Consider the following 20,469-nt stretch of genomic DNA (forward strand, 5'->3'; position numbering starts at 1 on the left):
TTTCATGGTTTTTGAAATTTAACTTTCATTTTGAAAGTTTTCATGGTTTTTGAAATTTAACTTTCATGAAACTTATGTCATTAACCTGTCACAGCAAAATTTTATCAAAACAAAATTTAAGAATGATATCCTACTGTTTCAGCTTTGAAAACACAAACCTGTTTAGAAATATTACAGTATGTTTGATGCGATATTTTTTAAAATAATTTCCAGATTATGTTTTAATTATTATTTCCCAATTATAAGTCTCAAGTAGTAAGTTTCAGATTGTAAGTTATAATTATTATTTTCCAATTATAAGTCTCAAGTAGTTAGTTTCAGATTGTATGTTATAATTAGTATTTTCCAAAATTATAAGTTTTAAGAATCTGATTCAAGCATGTATTCAAATCTGAAAAAAATAGTTGCTTAGAATATTCAACTTGAATTCATATCATTAACTCACAATACAACACTGGATTTATATCATCAATTCTTAATATAACATTGAATTCATATCATCAATTCTTAATACAACATTGAATTCACATCATCAATTCTCAATACAACACTGAATTCAAATTATCAACTCTTAATTCAATACCTGTCATAATAGAAAATTCACTTTATAATGAAAACCGTTCAGAGCACTCACATGAGACTAAATTTGACTGCTATTATGGAATAGTCCTAACCAACATGCTACTAAATTTGACTGCTATTATGGAATAGTCCTAACCAACATGCTACCAAATTTGACTGCTACCAAGGAATATTCTATTCTAACACAGACACTGATTTTTGTGGTCTGTTATCCATCATCCATCCATCTGTTAGGATAAGTTTGTTATCACTACTGCTCCTCAACTAGGACTGCCATCCCATGGTCTAGTTCATCCTAAATGAAATTGGTACCACTTGGACATCAAATATGACCACCACATGGCCATCTTATAACCACAGCTCCCCCTGAAAGGATGGTCATATCACCATGGGGTTTACATTAAAAGACTTTCTCTAATGTCAATTTTGTCCTAAATGACAACGGTGACAATCCGATGTTCTGTATGGCCACCATGACAGCCATCTTGAAGATCTTGCTATAGCTACTCCTTTTGAACATGTGTTTATAAAGTGTCATGGCAGTCCTAGAAGTAGTTTAAGAGAAGTAGTAATAACAAGGTTTTCCATACTGACATGAGGTTTTCACCAGAAAACTTATCATGATATTGAATTGGTCCTAAATGAAAATTGTACCAATCTAACATCTTGAAATGTTATTATTCCTACTAATCCTGACTGAATGATCATACCAACATGGAGTTTTCACTAAAAGTCATATTATGATATATAGCTGCACCTAAACAAAATTGGTGTCAATATTATATCCAATGTTGCTGCCACAGCAGACATCCTGAAAATCTTGCTATTGCTGCTCCTTCTGATTGGATATTGAAATGAGAATTTCAAACGAAGACTTCTTATGATGTCGAGCTGGTCCTAAATTTAATGTCTAATATGGCCACCAAACTGGCCATCTTGAAACTCTAGTTATTCCTATTCCTCCTGAGCTAATGTCTAATATGGCCACATCACTGGCCATCTTGAAACTCTAGTTATTCCTATTCCTCCTGAGCTAATGTCTAATATGGCCACCACATTGGCCATCTTGAAACTCTAGTTATTCCTATTCCTCCTAATATAATGTCTAATATGGCCACCACACTGGCCATCTTGAAACTCCAGTTATTCCTATTCCTCCTAATCTAATGTCTAATATGGCCACCACACTGGCCATCTTGAAACTCCAGTTATTCCTATTCCTCCTAATCTAATGTCTAATATGGCCACCACACTGGCCATCTTGAAACTCTAGTTATTCCTATTCCTCCTGAGCTAATGTCTAATATGGCCACCACACTGGCCATCTTGAAACTCTAGTTATTCCTATTCCTCCTAATCTAATGTCTAATATGGCCACCACACTGGCCAACTTGAAACTCTAGTTATTGCTATTCCTCCTGAAAAAATAGTAATATTGCCATGGGTTTTTGGTTGACCCTAATAAAAAGTGTGTTGCTTGTACATCCAATATTGCAACCACAGTCATTGGTACTCCTGAACAGTCATTTCAACATGGGATTTTTACCAAATTCATTCTTATGGTGTGTAGTTGACCCTAAATCAAAATGGTATTGCTGAGACATTCAATATGCCATCACAATGGCCATCCTGAAACTCTGATCATTACCCCCAAATAAATGGTCATAACAACAAGTTGTTTTTATCAAAGACTTCTCATGCTGTCTAATTGGTAATAAACGAAAATGGTGCCTATGTGACTTTCAACATCCTCATCACAATGGCCATCCTGAAAATATTGTTTTGGCTACATCTCCTAGATGGCTGATCATATCGATATTGTGCTTTTACCAATGGAAATAATGTTGATCTGATATCTAAAATGGCCACCATGGCAGTCATCTTGAAAATCTTGTTATTGTTACTTGTTATGTCTTGTTGCTCTTATATGAAAATGGTACCAATCTGACATAATCATCAGCTAATTTTAAAATATTGCTAATGCTGAAGCATATCAGAGATGGTTCCAACCCTTATCAGCAGTTCTTATCTTTAATTCCTGGAAATTCTTTGTGGCCAGTATAGTAATAGTCCCTTCAAGGGATTCTTCTTATCTGCATTTGTTTCATAAACCACTTGATGAAACCTCAACATACTTGACATTAATCATTATGAAGTTAAGACAATTCATTTTACAATGTCATTGATCACACCTTTTACACTGAGGTCAAGGTCACAGTTGTAGAAAATTCTCAGTAAAGTTTTTTGGTAAAGTTTTTAGCTCTACTTGTCATAGAAGAGATAGAATGGTCTGTTGTCCATCATCTGTCATCTGTCTGTTCATTAGCACAAGTTTGTTATCAGCTCTATAGTAGCTGTCTTTATTGGTTCATCTCTGAGAAGGACCATAAATCAGCTCCTGGTAACAAACTGATTTCTAATACCTCCTCTGTGAGTAGGACCAAAATATCAGTTTATAGTAACAAATTAGTCTCAATGAAATTACTCCATTGTAACAAACTGATCTCTATTATTTCATCTGTGAGTAGGTTTGAAAAATCAATTCATGGTAGCAATGTGATCTATATTGTTTTATCTGAAATAGTAGGTTTGAGAAATCAATTCATGGTAACAATTTGATCTATATTGTTTCATCTGAAATAGTAGGTTTGAGAAATCAATTCATGGTAACAATTTGATCTATATTGTTTCATCTGAAATAGTAGGTTTGAGAAATCAATTCATGGTAACAATTTGATCTATATTGTTTCATCTGAAATAATAGGTTTGAGAAATCAATTCATGGTAACAATTTGATCTATATTGTTTCATTTGAAATAGTAGGTTTGAAAAATCAGCTCTTGATCTATATTATTTCATGTGTGAGTGGGTTTAATAAAGCTGCAGGAATGAAGCCTCTAACTTAATGTCTGGTTGATGGTAGATTTTAATGTCTATTCTAGAACTCTCCATTTGAAAAAAGGGGGTCAAGTTTCTTAATACAGGAGGGATTGAAGGAAGAATAAAGGCAAAAGCTGAAAATATAATGTGCATATGTTTTGTATTTGATGGCTTTTTCTGAGTGATTTGTGAAAAAGTAGTGTGAATCTCCTCAAGCTTGTGTGTCTTTTTTACAAAAGAACCCTGCTCCTCTGTTACTGACAACATATAAGAACTACCATTAATTTATTCTGAATATTACCATAAAGGGGCAATTCTATCATGGTTTTCTTTTTATAGGATCTTCATGATGTTGCTCTTTAATGTGATAATTAACTGAATATAAATTACAAAATACACTGATGCTAGCAAAATGCTGACTAATTCCCAAACGTTTCAGACATTAAGTGCCACCAATTCTACTGTGCCAAATTTCCGTCTAACATGAGCTGATGAGTGATAACTGCCATATCAAATTATACAAGTTCTGTACATGCTGTACCTTCTGTGAATGCAGTATCAGCCATGACTAGCTGAAATATCTTAGGGTACAGATGCTCCTTGTCCTTGCCCAGCATCTCAATGGCGATCCGGGCCCCATCCTCCATGTTTTCATCCTCATCTTCCTGTAACGCCTGCCAAACGAAAAATTTAAATTCAAGTTATTACAATGTTTCATTTATTACAATGTAACACACATGACTATACTGTAATTAACTGTACATGTATGTACAAAAGACTGCATAATTTAAGATGTTGTTGGATAAATAGTAACATTTACAAATGCTTTGCAATGATGATCATGAAGATAATGGTGTGTGTATTATATTATTTTAAATTTCAAAGCAAAAACCATATGAAGAGAAAAACAGCATTTAAATAAATCTTACCACGTGTTTAAAAGCTTCTTCAAAAGCTGATCATTCATATGACATGAACTATGTGGTTTTGAACAGATGCATGTGTGCGTAGGTGAATAAATTCAGTGGGTTTAAGAATAAAATTTTGTCCAAACAGAGGAAGCAAAATTTGTGATAACATACAATTAAAATTATCTTATTAAATATATCCAGTAGGTAATTTGGTTTATTAAATCTAAAATAATTGTTATGGGCTGTTCCATTTAAAACATACTTGCAACCCAGGGAAGGCAGTTTTTAAAAAATATATGACAGGGTACCTTGATTTCACAGAGTTAATATTAAAATAATAACAAATTTCTAAATTGCATCTATGAGTGAGTACTTCACTTTAAAAGTGCCTTCCCTGGGTCCTATGTATAATTTAATGGAACAGCCCTTAGTTATGTTGTAAATAGTGATCATGTACAACCCCTGAGGAAAGTGTTGTGTATCATCAATGCCAATCTACATTCAGCAACAGTCACTACTTATTTTAACAAGTAATACTGTCTCTTAATGTGAACTTACTTTCAAGACACAAGTTATTAATAAAAGATTACAATTTTACATAGGTCTAAATCTGGACATTCATTTTGCCTTCACTTTTAGTCACATTTAAATTTTAAATACAGTTTGGAAAATACTTTTCTAGCTTCTTAACAAGTTAACATGTCATATTTTTGTGCAACAAATGAAGGGTCATTCTAAATAATATATTGTATTATCTCATATATAGAATGCACACTATCATATGTAGATGAGAGAGAGGGAGTTTGTTTTTTATTTTGTGTGTTTTAATGGCATGTTTAACACAATACTGGCTATAGAATACACACTATCATATGTATATGAGAGGGAGGGAGTTTGTTTTTTATTTCGTGGGTTTTAATGGCATGTGTAACACAATACTGGCTATATCATGCTGAGGAAATAGAAGCTATATGCTTTACCCAAGGACACACCGAGGCGGCTGATGCAGGCTGACCTTGGTAGGTATTGAACCCATGACCCATGAATTACAAATCTGACACTCTACAGATGAGCTACCATAGCTCCCAGAGAGAGAGAAAGTAGTAGTATTAGTCGACAGCATCCCCAAATTACATCTAAGTGGCTTATTCTTCCTTACGTTTAGGTAATATCCACAATCGTTAAGATTTTTGAGTATTTTAAACTGCAATGAGTACAAAAATGACACAAGAATTAAATAAAAACCTGATGTGGCAGATTAAATAAAATGGACACGTTTTATTGTCTCAGGTCCCCTGACTAGTGGAGATTGAGGCTTGTTCTCAATGTTGAAATTTTATTGTGTGCACATAAAGGGGACATGCTAAAAAGATTAATGCTTGATTATGCCATCTAAAGAAAATGCTAAACATTTATATGAAAGTAACATCTGTCATTCTTTTAATTTACACCTAACAACTGTATTTAACTTCCAAGTTTCACTATTTTTAAAATTTCCACATGCAAAATGATGTGTCACTTTGTCAGTAAGTTTTCTTTTATCTTACCCTCTTGAAATGCTGATTTCTTTACCCACTTGTTTGTTCTAATTTGTGCAATGATATATTTTATAAATCCCCTATCTATCTTTTTTCTTGTGCATTCATTCATTCACTTATTCATCCATTCTATGCTTCCTATCTCACTATGTACCTATATTTGTTTGTTCATTTGTTTGCACATTCCTTTTCCAATTCATATTAACTGAAAGGATGACTGGTAAATTCAAACACTGAATTAATCAAGCCATTAATAGCAGTCTTAGAACAATCCTTTTTAATAGTAAAAACTATTTTATTAGCTGATGTTAAAAACTGTAACTTGCACTAAAATTCAAAATATAATGAACTCCAAGTCAGGCATTTAACTTATAAAATTGCTTAAATACAAAGCAAAACTCAAGCTAAAAAATCAGAAATTGGAAACTTAACATATTTGACTTTAAAAAATACCCCGGATGCATATAACTAATTTTTGGTGCAGATACCTGAGGTAAATTGGTATAATTTTTCGTTCAAATACTTGAGATAAATTGACATAATGTTTGGTGTATATACTTGAGGTAAACTGGTGAAATGTTTGGTGCAAATACTTGAGGGAAACAGGTGTGACTTTTGATGTAAATATCCGAGGTAAACTGGTGAAATTTTGATACAAATACTGAGGTAAATTGTGTGATTATTAGTATAACTACTTGAGGTAAAATGGTGATTTGTTGGGTAAATACATGAGATAAATTTGTGTAATTTTTGGTCCAAATAATTGAGGTAAACTGGTGTGATTTTTTGTGTGTAAATACTTGAGGTAAACTGGTGTGATTTTTTGTATGTAAATATTTGAGGTAAATTGCTGTGATTTTTTGTGTGAAAATATTTGAGGTAAATTGGTGTGATTTTTTGTGTGAAAATACTTGAGGTAAACTGGTTTGATTTTTTTGTGTGTAAATATTTGAGGTAAATTGGTGTGATTTTTTGTGTGTAAATATTTGAGGTAAATTGGTGTGATTTTTTTGTGTGAAAATACTTGAGGTAAACTGGTTTGATTTTTTTGTGTGTAAATATTTGAGGTAAATTGGTGTGATTTTTTTGTGTGAAAATACTTGAGGTAAACTGGTTTGATTTTTTGTGTGTAAATATCAGAGGTAAATTGGTGTGATTTTTTTGTGTGTAAATATTTGAGGTAAATTGGTGTGATTTTTTGTGTGAAAATACTTGAGGTAAACTGGTTTGATTTTTTGTGTGTAAATATATGAGGTAAATTGGTGTGATTTTTTGTGTGTAAACATTTGAGGTAAATTGGTTTGATTTTTTGTGTGTAAACATTTGAGGTAAATTGGTGTGATTTTTTGTGTGTAAACATTTGAGGTAAATTGGTGTGATTTTTTGTGTGTAAACATTTGAGGTAAATTGATGTGGTTTTTGGTGCAAATACTTGAGGTAAACTGACCTTCTTATAGCACTCAAAGTAAAAAAAAAATAATTCAGTGATAATTAAATTCCTACTTCCTTCATGCAAAAAGAATCATTAAATAATATTTATGAAAAAATATTCCCCATGAATTAGAAAGTCTCAAACTGTATGTTTTAAAAGTAATTTGCATAAATGCCACCACCAAACTCTCAAGATTAAACAAGTTTTATCTTCACCAAATGTCTTATCTGTCTTTGATAAAACTACAAAGAAGTTTGTCTCAGAATTTTTCTCCTCCCCAAATGAGAATGTCCTCTCTCAACTACAAGTGTTTCTTGCAAAGTGTATGTGTGTGTGTGACTTGGATTTTTAATCTAGCCTTAACAATTTTTCAGTCATATCGCTATGATGTCTTGCACTGGGGCATTATGCCGCAGACATGTAGCATGATGTCCCACCCAGTCACATTATCCTGACACCAGGCCAACCAGTCCTAACACTAACCTCTTAAAGCTGAACACCAAGTGAGGCAGCTGTTAGTACCATTTTTGTAAGTCTTTGGTATGACTGGGCCAGGGATCGAACCCACAACCTCCTGCATCCGAAGCGGACGCTCTAACCACTAGGCCACCTGAGCGGTGCTTTCTTGAAAATTAATATTCTGTGCAATTTATGGTCATTTTTCTGCTGAAGTATCTCTTTTCTAGCAATTACTGTATAAATTCATTTATAAATCAAACCCATCTACAAACAATACAGACCCTGATCTGCCAGTGCCTAATGTGCAGTTTGCAGTTGGACTTGGAATTTAAGTGAGTGTATATGGAATGTGGAATTTAAGTGAGTGTATATGGAATGTGGAATTTAAGTGAGTGTATATGGTATGTGGAATTTAAGTGAGTGTATATGGTATGTGGAATTTAAGTGAGTGTATATGGAATGTGGAATTTAAGTGAGCATATTTGGTATGTGGAATTTAAGTGAGTGTATATGGAATGTGGAATTTAAGTGAGTGTATATGGTATGTGGAATTTAAGTGAGTGTATATGGTATGTTCCACATATAATACTAGTGACATAGCAAAATAAGCAGTCTTTGCAATGTTTCTTTACAAGAAGTCATCTTGTTTTTTGTTAGAGTTTTTTAAAAACTGTTTTTATATAACTGACATGAGGTGAAAAATCACCATAGTTTATTGAAATTACTGTAATACTCACCTATAATGTCTGATCCAACTGCAAAATGCATTGACAAAGATCTGCTACTGCATAATGCCCTGACAGATTGTTAGGAGTAATCAGTAAAACAAACTACATTGACCCTGATCTATCAGTGCATTAGCCAGTGGCAGATCAGGGTCTATGTTGTTTGCAGCTGGACTTTAGACTTATAGGTGAGCATATATGGTACATAAAAAGAGGAATAAAGAGCAATTTAAAAGTAATCAAGAATCATTTTGACCACAAAGATGAAATGTGTAAAAGGTTTTTTGTTCATTGGAACAGTTCTGTTTTACACACTAGACTATGCTGACCTCTGTTATAGCAGTAGCAGATTACAGTAAAAGATTATATTTTGGCACCAGTGACATCACATATATTCAGCATGCTGGATATAAATATAAACTACCAATTCCGTCATGGGTACTGTGTCAAAACACACTGTACTGGTAATATTGTTCAATAAATCACACCATATCAAGAAAAATAAAGCATGTACTGTCCAAGAATTTAATATAACTGACAGTGAAATAGAATTTAAAATGTGTTTATTGATATATTATAAAATTATATATTAGGTAAAGCTTCATACTACCTTTCAAACATTTTCAGATGAATCATTCATAAATACAACAAAGAAACATTTTACTCACCTGTACAGTTTTGTAAACTTTAAGAAAATGCTGGCAACCTAGTTCCTTCTCCAGGAAAGCCCTAGACTCTTCTAGTCGACTGAACAGGTCATAATCCTCCCCATTTTCCCCTCCTCCATCCTGGAATTCACTGTCTGACTCCTCATCTTTCACAAATAAAAAAAGAAAAGAAAATTAGATTCATGGCTTGTCATGGTCAGTCCTTATCTTATTTAATATATACTAGAAATCTTAAATCACACCTTATAAGTCTCATGGTTAGCCATTAAAAACTGCAGGACTATATACACAAACAAAGTTATGTCATAAACTGAAAAAAGTTATGAGACAAAAAAGCAGTAACTGTAATGAAAATACAAAGCAATTTATGTAAAATACTGAATGTGTAAACATTAAGGTGTGAAAGACACTGCAAAGTATTTTGTTTGACATGTGAACAAAGTTTGTTTGAAAAACCTTGAATGCTTTGAGAGTTTATAGTCTGGAACCAAAAATGTTCAGGAATGGATAGACAGATGGACACCACGATCACTACATCCCTACATTGGGCTGGGGTTGATAACAAGTACTCTTCTAGGTAGTGGCAAAGATTTTTGATGTAGGGAAATCTGTAATACTTAGAGAAAACACAAACTCTGACATTGCTGATTCATACAAACACAGAATTAAAATTATGAGTAGGGGTATAAATCATTGGATCGGCCATTGTTACAAAATTTATTTCCAGAGTTACCTGTCAAATTTGAGGTAATAAATTACAGTTATGGACTATAGTCAGTGATAAATCTGATCTGAACATGAATAGTTTTGTACCTCTACAGCACAACCAGTGCACTATCAAGCATCTGGAACAATAACACCACAGTATAAATGGAGTAAAATATGTCAGTGTGTACAGTTATGTTTACCTGACTGGAAGAGTTCTGCCATCATTTCAGCTCTCTCGTCAGGAGACTGTGGGTTGTCATTATCCACTGAAACTGATCGATGTGGGTGGGAGGAATCTATCTCCTCTTCATTTTCAACACTGTCCTCATGTTCTTCCTCTTCTGCATCCTCCTCTACTTCCTCTTCATCATCTCCATCCTCTGTGTTCCCTTCTCCATCATCTCCATTCTTCCTGTCAGTCCTAGATTTCCCCTCCTCTGTGGACTTCTTTTTGTCCACACCTATAGGACCATCTGGTGTGTCCTCATGGCTGCTCGATAGACTAAACTTCACTGAATTTCCATCATCATCTAAATAGTCAAGTAATAGAAGACTGAGATTTTTATTTTTTCATTAGATTTACAAGTTGGTTACTGAAAACTAATTTTTGCTATACTACAATTTAATTTCATGGAGTTTGCAGACTGATATAAAATGATGACAACTGTGCTAGTTTTAAGAAGTACAGTGTGACCCCACTATCACATGGTAATTGGGAGCCATAGAACCTGAGCATGTTATAGATCAAACCATATTATAAGCAGCCAGGTCAGTTAGCTGAAGAAAATGAGGCATGTACCCCCAAAAATTGTGCAGGGGGTTAGGTAATACATGCTGGTGGTAAAATATGTGCTTCATTGGCACAGTTACCAGCTTAAATGGATGCATATCAAATGAGAAATACACCTGTAGTGAAAACAGGGAAAGCATATATAATATTTTACTGTACTGAGAGAACCACGATTTGGTACAGATACACGTATACAGTTTATATATACATGTCTAATGTATAGCATGAATAGAGTATCAACACTGTGTACTCATCCGCGAATCTCATCACATACATTGAATCCAATACAAGTGATTCTGTCAAAAATATGCACACATACAGATTGAAAATATTCAATAATTTTGTCACAGGTCATATAGGTCTGAATTCAGTGGGAAAACAGCACAATCATGTAACGAATGATGCACATTTACTTTTCAGTACGTCCCAAGTAGGTAAAAGTTAGTTTGCGTTTTAAGCTGCCATTGGTAGCGTTTGTAAGCATAAACTATTTTCCTGAAAAAAGGAAACTTTCATGGCACAGTTAACGTATTCCAGTCACATTGGAAAATGCAAAAATCCATCAGATTCCATTGCTTTTATCTATGTTTGGTACTGACTTCCTTTGAAGAACGGTTCTTTGTTTTTATTGAAGATTGCAGTCTGCTTTCCTTGATGAAGGATGCATGAGTTATTGAAGTCACTGTTAAAGGACAGCTTTGGAGAACCAAAGAAATGCCCATTTCTTATTGTGGTGGCAACATCAAATAATTGTACTGCATGATTGAGACTGATTTGTTTCCATTTGCAAAGTACATTTTCATAACAATCAGTGCTTCAAAGGTAATCTGTTTCCTTTGAAATTTCAGCAAACTATTTTATGTGGGTACATTTTTAAAAAGGAACTGGCCATCGTTTGGTCTATTCTAGTTACTGTTCCTGTCTGCCTATTGAAAAGACCAACAAGTAAGATGTGTTTTTTTTAAATTGTTTATTTTTATTTTTTAATATTTTTGGTAGTGGAGTAGTGCTACCTTCCACACATGCGTCAGAAATTTAACAAAGGGTCAAAGGATGATAGAGACACAGGCATTCAGGTCTTATGACAGGGATTATTACAGAAAGTGTGTTCTGAAGGATTTAATTCTGAGTGAAAAGAAGAGGAATTTTTCTTACCATCCACATACAAATATCAGTCTATGTAAATATATTAATTAGTAGCAAGCAGCCAAAAATCTGACGAAAGATAGATTACGAGATAATGACTTGTCTGTTTATCTCCATTACCAGAAATATCAACAACAAAAAAAGCAGATATCTCACAACATACAGTACTCATGCTAGATGTTAGGATAAGCGGATTATGATATAACAATGCACTGTTTAGATTGTTTGTCAATACGGACTTAGAATTTGTTTATGTAACAACAGATAAATTTCAATGCATTTTTGTATCAAGTTTGTGGTTTATTTTCATGGGGCCTCTGAATTTCTCAACTCCAAACCAATGGCTGTACATACAAGTTTAAACAACCAACAATGTCACCAATAAAAACAAATAGCCAGATGGTATATTTGCCACCAATAAGAAGAAAAAAAATCAAAGTTTGCGACATTGGCAAAGCCCTACATGATCCCAGAATAAACTTTTTACACATTATTTTCCATACCTTTAAGAAGAAAAGGCTATTTTTTCATGTACAAGACAAACACATATCAATTTTCAGGAGCCATGCCATGATTGTTTTGTATTACTTATATGCAATCTCTTCCCCAAAATGAAAATAAACTTTTTCTTTTTTTTTTTTTTACTTTTAAGAAAGAACTTTTTTCATGTACGAGAAAAATACATGTATATGAAATTTTGGGAGCCACGCCATGACCGTGTTATATCTGAATTCGTGTTATAACGGAGTGCGCTATATAGCAGGGTCATACTCTAAATACAACATTACCATAAACCCTAGAAATTACATTTCATAAGGTAATGTAGCTCACAAAAAATTAGTTTTTGTATTGTGATTTTGCTCAATTATACCATCATTTGTTTATGATGTGCTTTTAGTCCATATAAATTTACAAACATAAAGGAATCATATGCTGGAGGTGGTTCATTAGAACAAATATGGAGGCATCAAATCCTTATAGCAATTCATTAGTACAAACATTTAGGCATCAAATCCTAACAGCTGGTTCATTAGTACAAACATTTAGGCATCAAATCCTTACAGCTGGTTCATTGGGACAAATAGGCATGGTATGCTTACTGCTGGTTTATTAGGACAGAGACATCTACCTACCATCATCCTGTAAAAGAAGACTCTTCATGGTTTCACGGACACTTAATAAATCTTCATAATCCTCATCTCTGGAATGAAAAACATATTTCAAAGTAACATCTAAAGCAAGTATACCTTGTCCACCATAGTGAAAATGTAACAAATACACAAACCCTGACATATATATTAATTTATGTCCGATTCAATTGAAAACTAAGGCTCCGAGTGGCTGAGTGGTCAAAAGTGCTCACTGTTATTGATCGCTGCCATCTCACCTCTGTCTGCGTGGTTTCAAGTCTCAGATTCAGCCAATGTGGGTATGTGAGAAAGCTTGCCAGTAGCTTCTCGTGGGTCGGTGGTTCTTTCCGGGGTTTTCACAGGTTCTTCCTCCAACATTTATTCTGGCCACCATGTATAGCCTATCTTGTGCTGAAAAATGGCATTAAACCCAACAACAACAAAAAAATTAACAACAATTGCAAACTGCAGAGACTCAGCCTGGGATCAAACCCACAACCTCCCGCATCTGAGGCAGATGCTCTAACCATTAGGCCACTGGAGTGGTAGTAAAATTTGGTACCACAAAACTAACACGTATTGCATATCAATTTTATGTTATGTGTCAAAAGGTTTTATAAATGGGTACTCATTGGATGTTTTAAAAAAGTATTTAAGACTTACTCTTCCTGTTCCTCTTCTTCCTCCTCCTCCTCCACCTCCTTATCTTTCTCTGCATTATCTGCACTTTCTTCTGAATTGTCTCCCTTTAAAGCATTCTCAAAACTGGACAAGAGTTCTTCAAAGTATTTCTCATCCTGTAAAAGTGTAAAGGATAGATTCATACAGTACGAAACTAACAGGACATGGACGGCCCCAACTCTACACCATCCCCTTGCCCCCACCCACTTAAAAAACAGTATAAGCAGAATAACAATAGAATAACTCTGGTAGAATGCACACATGTATGTATGAATATGCAAAGGAACATTCAGAAAAGGAAAGTGGCAGAACTCTTTAAAATAAATAACTGATGCATGAGTACAGATCATGTTCAACTCGTATCAATAATGTCTGCCAAGTTTCAGAGTAACTCAGCTGTGGGACTAGTCATTATCAAAAGAATTATAACATGTAGTACACATATTTAATACCAAAATGGGGCATTATGTTTGAAAGACTCTTCAGATCCAAATAATAATAATAATAATATTAATAAACAACTTCATTCTCAGTGGACTCTCACATTTAGTTGAGATGTATTCAATGGGTTGTACATGAATTTATCATTAGATAAGATAATACCTGTTACAACACCACTGTATATAAAACTTTTTGTAAATATTTCAGTCTTGTGTTTTGGGATACTAGTTGATTTCTAATAGAAGAGCATGTAATGTGACCATGACATTCCAAGACTGGAATAAAAGTATGAAGATAATCTGGTGTCATGTTGTTCTTACACCTGACGACTTATTTGCTATATTATTCTCCGTCTTTAAAAGGTTTGAGTATTTGGGTGTTCATTATTCATCATCCAAAAGAGTTGCAAGCCATACTGTTTTGCTGGCTTTCAATGTGTTTTTAAAGACAAGAAAAACAATGAACTCAAATACTGGAATAATAATCAAAATGAAGTAAAATGAAACAATTATAAAAAGTAGTTATAAATTCTGGTGTTAAAAATGCTTTCTAATTCATTTCAAATGAAACAACATGATGGCACTTTTACTACTTACAGGAGCTGATTTGTTTATTCCATGAGTGTGTCATCAACTGTGACTCCTAACAGTTTTTCAGGTGCTATACATTCAAGCTTGAAATGTTGTTGGTATATAAAAAAAAGATCATTTGGCATTGTCCTACTGAATTCTTTGGAGTAGTACCAATTAGTAAAACATTTTTTTGAGAATTTATGCATGTAGCCTTTTTGGTATGCCAACTTTAAAAGTCTGACATGTCAGAATTTAGCTTAATTTCATTAATATTTGTATATACAGTCAAACCCTGCTATAACGCAATAATTGGGGTCCACAAAATTGGACTGCATTAATATCAGGGTCGCATTAATGCGGGGTTTTACAGTATTTTGCTTTTTTCAGAGAACAGCTCATTGGCACATATACGTGAATTCATGTCTAATGTATATGATGAATAGGGTATCAACATCGTTTACTATTGTGCTGTCGTGGCATGCAATTCATCTATAATGCATGTAATTCCATTGAAAAATTGCACAAAGATAATATTCCATAATTTTTTCCCCAGATCATTGTGTCTGAATTCAACATCTAATATACAGCATGAACAGAGTATCAACACCGTTTACTTGCTGTCTGATATCGTACTGTTGGAGCTTGCAATTAATCCGTAATATATGTAATTCCATTGCAGAAATTGCATACATATTTAAACTATTCAATAATTTTGTCACACATCATTATGTGTCTGAGTTCAAAGGGAAAAATTAACAGCAAAATTAGGTTAAGAAAGACAAAGCATGTGTATGGTTCATTACGTTCCAGGGTGTATGAACGGTGTCTGTAAAAATTTCTCATATGCGTTGCCATGTAAATTTGTCCATTGCAAATCTCCAATAATTAACGCTTGTATGTCTATTCATTTGAATGACTACAGCAAGAATAATTAACAATCAACACATGCTTTCAGCATGCATATAACTTTTACTTCAGATTTTGTGAATATCGAAAGAAACGTGTGAAAACTACTATGCTAGTCCTTGCGCAAAGTGCAGAGAATGATTTGCATTTGTGAACTTGCTTTTCCATAACAGTAAAATAGTTTTCTAAAAAAATAGGAAATTAATAACGAGTTCATAAACAAACACCATACCCATGTAAAACCCAAGAACTAAGTGCAGTAGGCCTGCAATGGCTACAAGTTACTTTTATAAATTTTTATAAGCTGTATGCAAGTACAATTTCATACCCTTTCAGTATCCAGCTAATAAAGTGGACATTATTACTTATTGCATCTAATAACACTGCCAAGCCCAGCTAACATGTTGGCGGCTTTCATTTTTTGATGTTCATTTAATTGTGAGAATCTTTTATCAATCACTGCATTGTCTGCTGCTTGGTTGTGTATGCAGTTAAAGAAGACACACTTGTCGGCTATTGTTTAAGCAACGATTGTATACAGTATTAATTGAAGACAATCACAAAGATGACTTACTGGCTTTACTCGTGGATCAGTAATAAGTAACATTCCCGATAATGTTTATTTTGGCATAACACTTCAAGAACCTGGTGATATTGTTAAATTTCAGAAGCTATGCCACGATCATTTTACATTAAAATTCATATGCGAACTCTTCCCAAAAATGATTATAAACGTTTTACACACTATTTCTCGCACTTTAAAAAAAGTACTTTTCCAGGTGCGAGAAAAATACACGTACATGTATTGAAAATTTCAGGAACCACGCCACGATCTTATTATATTCAAGTTCTTACATGATCTCTTCCCCAAAATGATAATAATTTTTTTGCGCAATGTGCAGAGAACGAATTGCGTTTGTGAACCTGCTTCTCCATAACAGTAAAATATTTTTATAAAAAATTGGGAAATTTATAGCATGTTCTTAAGCAAACCCCACACACATGTAAAATCTGAGAACTAACAGCAGTTGGCCTGCAATGGTCATGAGTCACTTTTATAATTTTTTTAAAAAGCTGAACGCACGTACAATTTCAAACCCTTTCAATTTCCAGCAAAAAAAGTGGATATTATTTACTTGTCAACTGATTGCATCTAATAACACTGCAAAGTCCAGCAAACATGTTGGCGGCTTTCGTGTTTTGATGTTTATTAAACTATGAGAATCTTTTATCAACCACTGCATTGTCTGCTGCTTGGTTGTGTATGCAGTTAAAGAAGAAATACATGTTGGCTATTGTTTGAGCAATGATTGTATACAGAATTAATTGAAGACAATCACAAAGACGACTTACTGGCTTTACTCATGGATCGGTAATAAGTAATATTTCCAATAATTTTGGCATAACACTTCAAGATCCTGGTGATATTGTTAAATTTCAGAAGCTACGCCACGATCATATTACATTAAAATTCATACGTGAACTCTTCCCCAAAATGATAATAAATGTTTTGCACACTATTTCTTGTACTTAAAACGAAATAAAAAATTCCTGGTACGAGAAAAATACACATCCATGTATTTAAAATTTCAGGAACCTTAAAATGATTATATTAAATTCGCATTCATATGCAATCTCTTCCCCATAATGATAAAAAATTGTTATACACTATTTCATGTACTTTGAACAAAAAATATTTTGTCATGTGCAAATGAATACAGGAAATTTTGGAAGCCATGCCACGACCGCGTTATATCCAAATTCGCGTTATAGTGGGGTGCGTTATAGCAGGGTTGCACTGTACAACTAGAGTAGCTGTGTCATCTCTACATATGACATGCACATGTTCAACTAACGTTTAGTGTCAGGTTTCAGTGCCATTACTTTCAGTGCGTCCACATTTGTACAGACACATCTTTATAAATCATAACTGAATCTTAAAATTTCAGCAAAATATTGATGTAAATAAAATAATTTAGCATCCAAATTAGAACTAAATCCAAACAATACTTTCCTAAGTAATCAAAGCTCCAGGATACAGAGAGCTCTCTATAATCAGTCTACCTAGTCTTCCATGAAACAGCATGTCGAAAACTGATAAAAGAATACATTAAAATTTTCCTTTGAAGGGCCTCTGAAGGGCCTATCCATAAATTATTAACTAAATTTAAAATGGTGATGTAAATATATATGTATCATTTTTTTATATCATGGAGATATGTATTAAGATTAAACCAGCTCCAATGAGTCAACAGCGAATATCCCCAGCTTACAAGCTCCGATGAGTCAACAGCGAAAATCCCCAACTTACAAGCTCAAATGAGTCAACAGCGAATATCCCCAACTTACAAGCTCCGATGAGTCAACAGCGAAAATCCCCAACTTACAAGCTCCGATGAGTCAACAGCGAATATCCCCAACTTACAAGCCAACTTAAAAATTCTTTCAAGTTTCACTGCATAATTAAAACTATCATTAATTTTGCACTAAAAGTAAACAGTGAAAATCTTTTAAACAAGGTAAGCTACTATGTGAAAGGCACCTGCCTTACTGGCTGAGCTTCTAATCCACGATTTAAATTTCCATCTCACTGAAAGCTACATATAGTGTCTTACGATGTAGCATTATGTTGATGATACTCCACTGTATTTATTTCTAAAACTGATAACAGTTACAACATGAACATAGATTGACTCAGTGAAATGTAAAATGTACCTAATGTTTATATTTATTCTTTAGATATTATTAAGTTTTATTTCACGAATATCAACCATGGATGCTGATGGAAGTGGCTCCGATGATCTGTGTATAAAAGGTTTTGATCTTTCATTATATTCTGCTTGGAAACACATCATATATATACTCATTATTCTTTGAGTTAAATCATATTTCTGTCATACAACAGCAATATTCATGTTTGTTGAAGAACAATATACAACTTTAAAGAATGCCTATCAGTCATTATCAAAGTCTGGCTGGTGCTCATCCAACACATCCAGTCAAATGTGCAAGGGGGCAGAAAAAAGCAAAGAAAAGATAAAATAAAATGGTGATTAAGATTCTTTCAAACAAACCATCTTTTTTTTGCTGGTATATTTAATATTTAATCTGACTCCTAAGAAAGAAAATAAAGACACAGTAAGCAACTGGAGTTCAAACTTCTCTACAACTAGTGATTCTGCAACTCTGAGGTGTGAGCAGTACACCTGTAATAAATACCAACATCACGTAATAAAATTTTAAAATAATTTAGTTCCTTGATATCAGTGCAACTTTGCTCCATTATAATATTTTGAACATATTTTGTCCATAACAGATACACAATATATCAAAATTTCTTTGTGGAGAAACTCTGTGCTCATATAGAATTCTCAGTCTGAAGTTGCTAAACTGAGCATTTATTCTGCATTTTCCAATATAACCAGCCAATATCTGATGTGGCTTTTTTGTGCATGAAATCAAAATCTATAAACAAAGTTTGATAGATATAATGAACGATATATTAGCACAAATAGTCTTGACATTTATCAAGCTTTTAAAAAAATAGGGGCAGAAAATGAACATTACTCAGAATAGTCATTTACCTCTTCCTGTACAGATGACATGTCCAAACTTTTACGTTTCACTTGAGGACTTTCCTTTGCTAATGTACGGAATAAGCTGGCTAAATCTGGTTCAGAACAAGTCCGTAACATCTGAGTATTGTTGATGTCAAAACTTCCTGAAGTTAGACCCAATGCCACACCAGTTCTCTGCTTGTCCCTTTTATAAGAGATAACCAAGTTGGTTTTAGAATTCTATTTTATTAATTAATTTTTGTTCTGTACAAAGAATATACTATGGCAATGGTTAAAATCAATAATTTGAATATGCTGTTGGAAAGCAATTAATATTCAATTTTTCAATTAAATAAATAACATATACTGCTAATTATCCTGAAAGGAAGATGTATATGTACTCATTAAAAAGGTGAATACATGCCACAGTAGATTCCATGGACTTTGTTCTGCTATCTTATTCTGAGGTTTTTTTTATTGTGCGTCTTTAGTAGGTAAAGTAGATGTCTCACTGACTTTAATAGCAGTCAAGTATGTGTCTTGCTGGGAGTAATAATGATAATAATAATAATAATAATAATGAGGACTTTGTATAGTGCCTAATCTTTAGAAGCTCTAAGCGCTTTACAACATTAGACAACACCTATAAGATAAAAAACATATAATGATATGATTACAAAAACAAACACCATGAAATTAGAAAACATTAAAAAACATGCTGAGAATATTTAAGGTAGGAAACATTATTAGGTCTTTAAGTTTGTTCTTGCAGTTGAAATAAATGAGTTTTGAGAGCCCTCTTGAATGTGATCACTGTGTCTTTGTGTCTAAGTTCAGTGGGCAATTCATTCCATGTTGCTGGGCCCTGGTATGCAAAAGAACACTGTCCATATGACTTTGTTTTCATAGTGGGAATAATGAGTATACGATTGTCAGAAGAGGACCGTAAGTATCTTGCTGGTGTGTACACATGGGTGAGCTTGGATAGGTATGTTGGACTAGAGTCTGACAGTGAAACGTAGCACAGAGAACAAATTTTGTGTTTGATTCTGGATCAAATGGATAGCCAGTGTAGGGTACAGAGCAGTGGGGAGGTGTGCTCTGATCGTGGTACTCTAAGTATGATCCGAGCAACTGTGTTTTGAACTTTCTGAAGTTTCTGGAGCAGGTATTGAGATGAACCAAACAGAATTGAGTTACAATAGTCCAGTCCTGAAAGTACTAATGAACACACAAGTGTTTTAGTGGCAGCAACTGAAAGATATTTGCGAACGGAGCTGATGCGTCTCAGCTCAAAATATGCAGCCTAATACAGTAATGACTGTTTATTACATTCTTACATG

General features: G+C 33.7%; 1 protein-coding gene across 5 annotated transcripts in view; it reads right to left on the minus strand.

Annotated features, from left to right (window-relative positions):
* The window catches only part of LOC149797042 (serine/threonine-protein kinase Nek1-like), a 138,095-nt gene that overhangs the window by 18,178 nt on the left and 99,448 nt on the right, over positions 1–20,469 (minus strand). For all 5 annotated transcript variants that reach the window (XM_089961708.1, XM_089961709.1, XM_089961710.1 and 2 more), the window contains 6 exons: positions 19,154–19,331; positions 13,633–13,766; positions 12,973–13,040; positions 10,104–10,433; positions 9,196–9,341; positions 4,004–4,136 (listed from right to left, as the gene is read on the minus strand). In XM_089961708.1, coding sequence (XP_089817834.1) covers positions 4,004–4,136; positions 9,196–9,341; positions 10,104–10,433; positions 12,973–13,040; positions 13,633–13,766; positions 19,154–19,331 — 989 coding nt within the window. The remainder of the gene's footprint in view (positions 1–4,003; positions 4,137–9,195; positions 9,342–10,103; positions 10,434–12,972; positions 13,041–13,632; positions 13,767–19,153; positions 19,332–20,469) is intronic.

The sequence above is a fragment of the Sinohyriopsis cumingii genome, chromosome 6 (assembly GCF_028554795.1).
Source record: "Sinohyriopsis cumingii isolate HCF-2022 chromosome 6, ASM2855479v2, whole genome shotgun sequence".
Lineage (NCBI taxonomy): Eukaryota > Metazoa > Mollusca > Bivalvia > Unionida > Unionidae > Sinohyriopsis > Sinohyriopsis cumingii.